At 35.5% G+C, this 8,130-nt stretch overlaps 1 protein-coding gene across 1 annotated transcript in view; it reads left to right on the top strand.

Moving 5' to 3' along the window:
• Window positions 1-8,130, top strand: part of PSME4 (proteasome activator subunit 4) — a 61,782-nt gene that overhangs the window by 34,708 nt on the left and 18,944 nt on the right. Inside the window, exons 20-28 of the mRNA XM_010169053.1 lie at window positions 1,777-1,832; window positions 2,932-2,988; window positions 3,178-3,233; window positions 3,317-3,415; window positions 3,916-3,978; window positions 4,129-4,224; window positions 5,049-5,180; window positions 6,670-6,879; window positions 7,657-7,781. Coding sequence (XP_010167355.1) covers window positions 1,777-1,832; window positions 2,932-2,988; window positions 3,178-3,233; window positions 3,317-3,415; window positions 3,916-3,978; window positions 4,129-4,224; window positions 5,049-5,180; window positions 6,670-6,879; window positions 7,657-7,781 — 894 coding nt within the window. The remainder of the gene's footprint in view (window positions 1-1,776; window positions 1,833-2,931; window positions 2,989-3,177; window positions 3,234-3,316; window positions 3,416-3,915; window positions 3,979-4,128; window positions 4,225-5,048; window positions 5,181-6,669; window positions 6,880-7,656; window positions 7,782-8,130) is intronic.

The raw sequence follows: 8,130 nt of genomic DNA, 5'->3' as shown, positions 1-8,130 counted from the left end.
CCCCCCTCCCAAAAAAAAAAAAAAGTAGTTGCTTAATATCTAACTGTCTGAGATTTGTTGGATTTATCTATTACCTTTCTTTTTTTTAATAGTAATAGTATTTGGGTTGGGAAGGTTCACTCTTTTTTTTTTTTTCCCCTTCCCCTCCTCCCCCCTCCCCCACATATTAATTTCAGAAATATCCCTGCTCTGTATCTTCCCAATTGGAAAGATCTGATCTTGGAGAAATACATAGCAAACATCATGTAGATGATTCTAAAAGAGCAAGTGTATGAGACCACAGCGATTTATATATATTTATTCAGGACCAAAGTTCTGGATTGACATTGGATATTTTGGAGATTGTATAAGGGGCCAGGTTGTACCTTAAGCACTTATTCCAGTGCTGAGTTTTTGGGGAAAAAATAGTGGGGAAAACTTTTGGAATAGCTTGTTTTCAAGTTAACTTAGTGCTACCAGAAATACAATGAGGAAAACGAAATGAAGACTCCAATTCTTGATGTCCAAACCAATTAAGAAAAAGACACTTCAGTTTGACTCTTACTGATGCAACTGTTACAAGGGTTGTGAAATCAGTTTGTTTACTTAAGTATTGGTTGCAAGTTTTTTTCTTGGGATTGGCATTTCTTCATCTAATCAGCGCAATAACTGAAGCACTCATGTTTTAATGTGTTTGCTTTTACAGGAGAAAAATGAACCTTATTTCTGATTCTGACAGATAGAAGTTTGCTGTTGCCTGCAATCTGAAAGTTTATTTTAGTATCTGGTAGTGCATGTTCAGATATAGAATTTATTGTGTTTTCTGATGTGTTACTTAGCATTTGTAGCAGGAGTAGATTCACATTACTTCCCTTGCCTTTATTTGCTCCGATTATACTGACAATGCAATCTTATATAAAGATTTGTTTTTATAGGGACTACTTGCTAATATTATTTGTTTAATATAATACACTGGTGTATTTTGTCCTTGAAAGCATGAATGTGTCTACCTTAATGTTTAGGGGCCAAGATTGTAGATTTAAAAAAAACCCAACAAACAAACTAACTATGAAATGATACAAAACCAAAACAAATACACACACAAAACCCCTCAAGCGGATGTACGATATGTTCTTAGGTCTTTTAAATTCATTGACATGTGATATCCGAGTCTGTATTTTTCACATGGTAACATACAAAGCAAATCCACTAAGACTAAAAATTCACTTTAAAAAAGTATTTTGGATTGATAAGTTTGACCCAAATTCTGGAAAAAGCATGGCTTTATTTTCTGGTGTTGTTATTAATAGTGAACTTCATATAGTGATGCATGTAACTTCTGTAGACAATGGGTACGTTTCTTTACTTTATAAAGAAAGGACCAAAGTCAGAACAGCTTCATCAGCTTAACTTGTCAGGAAAGGGTTCTGCCTCAGCAGTGAAATTCATCTGTCTTTTTTAGACTGACTAGGAGCAACACTTGTTTTGATGACTGTGTTCATAGATGGAACAATAAGGACAATTCTCTGGCTATTTAACAGAATAGTGAGGTTATGTTAAATGAGAAATCAAGATTCTGGGTCCAAGATGTCCTTATGGTGTACTTGCCTCTAACAAACAGTCTCACCCAGAAGTATGGTTAGTTTATAAATATTAGGTATTACTGTTAGTAAACCCAAATGTCCTTGGTGCTCCTGGCATGAAATTTAACTTGTTAAAATGAATTAAATGTCAGTGAAACTCACATGGTTAAGGATTTCCATAGTACATAGTAATACTTGGTTTGTTTTCATGCAGAGTCCCAAGTCTGGTGTCTTTGGAAGAGACAAAACTGTACACAGGTGTTGAATATGGTAAGTAGATCCTAATTCTGTTCAGACATGTTGTAAGTGTTGTTTGCATTCTTTATTTTTCTGTTCTAAAACCAGTAGCTTCTTTTAGAGAGCATAATTTTGATTCTTCTCTTTATATTAAATGGGCTCTTTTGGCCAACACAGAAATTCTTGTGTTGAAACACCGTTTCCTCTTCAGCGATGGTATACAAGATACAAATGTACTGCAATAATATGGCTGGGAATGGGAGCTCAGGTCCAGTCCCCAAGTCAGAGTGCTTGGGCCCTTGTACTTCCAAGGTGCAGGAAGCAACACTCGTCACCCAAGGACTGCACTGGAGAGACAGAAGGAATCAAGGCATAACCTGCTAAAGGCTGTGATAGCTCCATTAGAAGAAAACTGCATTTTTCAGGTTTTATTGTGTGTATTCTTCACCATCTTCCAAGTGAGGATGGGCTGTTTAAGTAAGGAACTGAGGCAGACAGTAACTGCTTCTTGGATTATTAAATGGTTTAGGTGCATTAATACTACTTCTAAAATCTGGTGCATTAGTTTGCAAGTGGTAAGTTTGTAGCCATATAACAGGTAATACAGAATGGGCTTTTATTTAGTGGTCTTCTGCAGCAGTTAAGATTGTTCTGGTTTGAAACTCTCCAAGGAGACTGCTTGTATCATTGATCCTTCTTTCTTCTTCATTTTTTGTCGTTCAGATTGGAAATGGTTTTCCCCTTCCGTTCATGGATGTGGACAAAGTCCCCAGTCTTTTACTGGCTTGATCACTTGATATGTAAAATATGTGTTCTATTGACTTTCTTTTTTACCCTGCTTAATGTGTTACTCAATTTTCATATGCTAAATAATCTGCCTCAGTCTGTAGTTAGAAATGAAGCCAACTGTCAAGGCAGATAAAGAAGGCGATGTACCTATAAAAATCATACTGTTGACTTGATAAACAAAACAAAGCCCTATGAGAGTGGTGTCCTTACATATAACAAAATGGGTTTTTTTATAATAGTCCATACTGCCATTTCTGAATAGTCTGCTCTGGCTTTCCACTTATCTATAAATTGCTTTTTATGCTATTGTATAATAAAGATAAAATGTTTAATTTCTTTGTAGATTTATCAAGAGAGAATTACCGAGAAACAATTGCAAGGGTTACAAGGAAATTGCTGCGTAAGTTTAACCGCTCCTCTGTCTAAAAAGTACTATGTTATACTTTTAAGTATAATTTTATAGATGAGGAACTTGTTTCGTTTACTTTGCCTATAATTCTTATATTTAAGCTTTGTAGAAATAAAATTATTGTTAATTTCTAAAACTCTTTACCTTTCTGATATTAAATTATTTTTCTTCCAATTGCAGGCTATATACTTGATAATTCAGAAGATGACACCAAGTCTTTATTTCTAATAATAAAGGTATACTTATAGTTTGTAACACTTTATGCAAGATTACTTGTTTTGCAAAATAATCACTCTTTGTCATCTTTTTCTTTCTACAGATTATTAGTGATGTTTTACAGTTCCAAGGGTCTCACAAGCATGAGTTTGATTCGAGATGGAAAAGCTTTAATCTAGTGAAAAAATCAATGGAGAACAGGGTCAGTGATTTTTCTTTGTAAAGCTTAGGCAAGGGATGGAAATAGTTCCTAATGTTCACAAAGACTTTTTTCATTTTTCCGTTACTGTTCTAATCAGTTTTCATAATTTTGAAATCTAATTCCTTGATAAGAATATTGTTCTGCAGTGCTTTTGTACCTTTATTTGGAAATCTTATGAGTAAATAGCTTAGCATTTCTGAATTGTAGTAGCCTTCAGTTTGCATATATCCTTGGACCAAAGTCTGAGATTTGGCATGATGCTCCATTCTGGTCCTTGTTAATTGAGATATTTCTGTGACTAGAGGTCATTTAGCTTATAGAGACAAGTAAAAAACTAAAATAAAAACTTTACCAGGGCAAAAAAATCAAGGTTGTCCTCCAAGAATTTCTATATGAAATTTGCCTGTTTCTAGAAGCAAAAGAGTACATGGGGAAATCAGTCAGTACAGATTGCTAATATGAATACTGAAATCTAAATGAAATTATGTATTTGTTTACAGCTTCAAGGAAAGAAACAGCATATCAGAGCTTTGCTGATAGACAGAGTTATGTTGCAGCATGAGGTAATACTTTCACTTAAATCTTCACTAGCTACTTTACTTGAAAAGCTGATTTGTTACATTGTCATTTAGCAAAAGGTGCACTCCTGTTTCTCTTAACATGTGAAATGTAAAAATAATCTGTTCCTTATTTGTGTTTTCTATGCAATTTAGCTAAGAACACTAACGATGGAAGGCTGTGAATATAAAACTTCCCACCAGGAGATGATCAGAGATCTTTTGTGTTTGTCCACAAGTTCATATGGTCAGGTAAGGAACAGCCCCTTTTAAACCAAGATATATGGACTTTTTTGTTGATCTCCTCAGGTTATGTTCTCAGAATCTTCACATTTCTATTTATTTCTTTCTCAACATGAAATATTTACTTATTTCATTTGCGTTAGTTGCCAATTTTGGCGTACTTTTTGCTTTAAGCCCCTTATTTGTCAAATAAAGAACTGGTTGCTGAGGCTACCAACTTAGGTTACCAATTTTAAATTTTTTTAAGTACTTAACTCTAGGCTTCTAAAAACAATTAAAGAATTAACATATACTAGGTTGAGGTTTTTAAATGTGGTGATATGATTCGTGAGACTATTTGGAATGCCAAATCTATTTTAGGATGTAGCCATGATGGCATCCTAGTTCTTAAAAATAAACAAAACAAGTGTGCTGATAGTTGGATTCTGAAGTCTTTGCCCAGTGGGCACTCTGTGTGTGTATATAAATTCAGATCCATCCACAGCGTCTACAGGCTCTTTAGAGTTCTGCTAACTGCATCTGTTATTCTAGCTGTTTGCTTTTCAAATTATCTTAAAAACACATTGACTGTTTTTGGCAACATAAAGAATTTTCTTTAACTTTGTAGCTGTTCTCAAGTAAATGCTAGAAACAAGAAGTAGGTTTGTATAAAAAAACTGTGAGCAAGGGTGAGGGGAAGCATGCTGTTTACAACCTTTTACAAATAATTTTGTTTCTGTGCACAAATACATAATGTGAACTCTGCATAAGTAACTCAAATGGGTACAGATGTTATTTTTGTATAATATATTTTTGTTTCAGAAGACTTTCTAGTAATGTCTCTCTTCCCATAGGTCAGAAATAAAGCTCAGCAAGCATTTTTCACAGCTCTGGGAACATACAATTTTTGTTGCAGAGATATCATTCCCTTGGTTTTGGAGTTCTTGCGTCCAGACCGGCAAGATGTCACTCAAAAGCAATTTAAAGTACTGTCTTATTAACTTTGTTTTATGTCTGTCTTTTGAAAGTGTTTTTATAGGAAAAATTTTAATGGTGAAAGTGGGATTTGCTTTGTTTATTGTTGTGACTGTGATATTTTCATGGCATGTAGCTTATGCATGACTAATATAAGGAATTACTTGGATTAGATCAGTTGTCAAGAGAAATTTTGTGTTTATATGTGTTCCTTACTTCCTTGTGTGTTCAGGTATTACAAAAACGTTTGTTAACACCTATTTTTAAATTATGAAAAGGAAATTAAGAAGTTGTAGTCCAAGGAGGTAAAACCGATTAAGCAGTTCTGTTAGCTGTAGTAGTGTAAGAAAATAGTGTGAATTGGATAAAAAGTTGATCACCAAACAGTTAATACTAAATCAGATGGGTTTTGTTATGAAGTGGTGGGTAATTGTTGATGCTGTCAGGCCTGGAAATGGTGCTGACACAGTGATGCCAGGGTGCAATCTGTCTGTCCAGGTGTTTGAAAGCACCACGCTCCCCTTCTTCTGCGCTCCCCTCAGTCCTCCTGGCCACAGAGGCAATTTGGACTCTTGTCATATGGTCAGAACAGCAGCTGTGGCTTAGTATCCTGCTCCTGATAGGTGCTATCAGACAGCATGTGATTACATTGTTTGTGTATCTTATTATCCCTTTTCTTGTTTCTTGATGATTATTTTTTCTGCCATCCTTGTACCTTCCTTTCTATATCCCTGTCTCCTCCCAGACAAGCAAGCCGTGCCTAGTTACTTTTTCCTGATTGGTCCCAGTTCTGCTACACTTGCAGCATTTGCTACTATACCTGAATTTGGTATTTCTGGTACTGCTACCAGACAGTCTTAGCCTATATGGTATTACTGATGTGGTTACCTAGGTGCTGTTGTTCTTGTAAGGCTCCGCTCTCCAAAAGGCCCCTAAGAGTTCCTTCCAATTGCCTGTGAACTTTGGCCATATTTTTCTCTCATAACTCCCACTTAGTCACCTGTGATATCCAGCCACCCTGTGTGTAATTCTTGTCAGCTTCTCACACAATCACCTGTCATGTTCACCAGTTTGTTGTGTTGTGTCCAGTAGTTATCGATGTCCTGTTCAGTCAGCATCATTTCAGGTGCCTAGTTAACAGCTTTGTGATTTGCCTGCAGCCCTAACATGAGTAAGTTCACAGAAAGGCCAGGTGTGGTACTTGATAATTGAATTATCTCCTTTATAATGGAATTAGCCAGCCATTCTGTGGATAAATGAATTGGCAGGGCTTCCAGTCTCATTAAAATGCTTCTTTAGCATGAAGAGGATTCTGTGAAAAATCTTCAGTATTTTGACAATGAGGCTGTGTAGCTGAATGTTTATGATACATTTTAATTATTTGGTAAAATGAAGATTATTTTTTTCTTCCGTGTGGGTACATGCTTGTGCAGATAGATAGATATCACTTATGTATGAACAATGCTTTAACTTTATAAAATTACATCTTTCATTTCACAGGGTGCCTTATATTGTCTTCTTGGAAATCACAGTGGAGTATGTTTGGCAAATCTTCATGATTGGGATTGTATTGCACAAACGTGGCCAGCAATTGTTTCTTCTGGGCTTAGCAAAGCTATGTCCTTGGAAAAACCATCCATAGTTAGACTCTTTGATGACTTAGCAGAAAAAATCCATAGGCAGTACGAAACTATTGGATTGGATTTTGCAGTAAGTGACAGATTTTTGTTGTTAATGTCTTTGATTCTGAGAGCATTTGATTACATAAATGCTTGATACCCATGTATATTATTTGAGGTAGTGTTCTGACGCTAATTGCGTTCTGATTTCTGTTACAGAGGAATGTAGACTTATATTTTTGAGACTGAAGTAACAGAGCTTCCTGTAATAATATTGGAATTTGTAACTCGTTAATTCTAAGGAAGCCTGTTGCAGAAAGGAAGTTTAAGTTGCCTTTCAGTGTTAATTAGCATGAGTTGTGCATGTATGTATGTGTGAAGATGTGTTGGTTAGGACAGTGTCATCAAATTAATATTGTCAATATTTGTAGTGCTGTCCCACTGTGCTGACACACAGCACTCATTACAGAACTGCCTCTGGCCTAATCAGTGGGATAAATTGCATGGTACTTATTTTAAAGAATGAGTGCTAATTAATAAAAATCTTTTATAAACAATTTTTATGCTTAATGAAATACTAAATTTTATCTTTATCTTTATTTTAAAATAGAATAAAACATGGCAGGGTTAGGTTTATGGTTGGACTCTGTGGTCTTAAAAATCTTTTCCTAACAAAACTATTCTATAATTCTGTGTACTGGGAGAAATAATTCTACTGTGTGAGCACAAAAGTAGTCTTCCCTACTACTTCGTGGACTTGTCTATGTGGACAGAAAATTCTGCACTCTGCTTATTTCAAAACAGAAGCAAACACTAAAAACTTGTAAGTTGCTTCTTAGTCCCAAACCTTTGCATTCTCTGTCAATAGGTTCCAGAGAAGTGCATGGAGATAGCTGCTATGCTGCAAAGATCAGAACATCCAAGTTCAAACTTCACAGGTCTTTGTTTGGAAGAAATTCAGTTAGGAATTCAGCGACAGAAAGAAAAGAATGCTTTCCGAGGCTCTGCGGTAAGTTAAAGTTTAACACCAGCTTATGCTACCTAACATTTGCTGTACATGAAATGTAATGATTCAAAATTGCTAAACTAAATCTTAAGCTCAAAAAATTCAGAATTTCCAAGGGTTGTTGTATTGTATCTTTTCTCTTGACTTGGCAGCCTCTCTCCTCTACACTCGTATTTCCTTCCTTCTTCCTCTTCCCTGTCCTCCCATTGGTGCTATTTTTACCTTCACCCACCTTTTGTGGAGGAACTTTTATATTTTTTTAAATGTTTTTTGGTGTGTTTTTTTTCTTTTAAATGGTTCTCTCAGTATTGTGTGGTTGATGACTCCTTCTCTTTC

Source organism: Antrostomus carolinensis, unplaced genomic scaffold (assembly GCF_000700745.2).
Source record: "Antrostomus carolinensis isolate BGI_N321 unplaced genomic scaffold, ASM70074v2 scaffold22115, whole genome shotgun sequence".
NCBI classification, from domain to species: Eukaryota; Metazoa; Chordata; class Aves; order Caprimulgiformes; family Caprimulgidae; genus Antrostomus; species Antrostomus carolinensis.
Note: the sequence above shows the minus strand (reverse complement) of the source record. Positions and strands in the feature narration are given on the sequence as shown.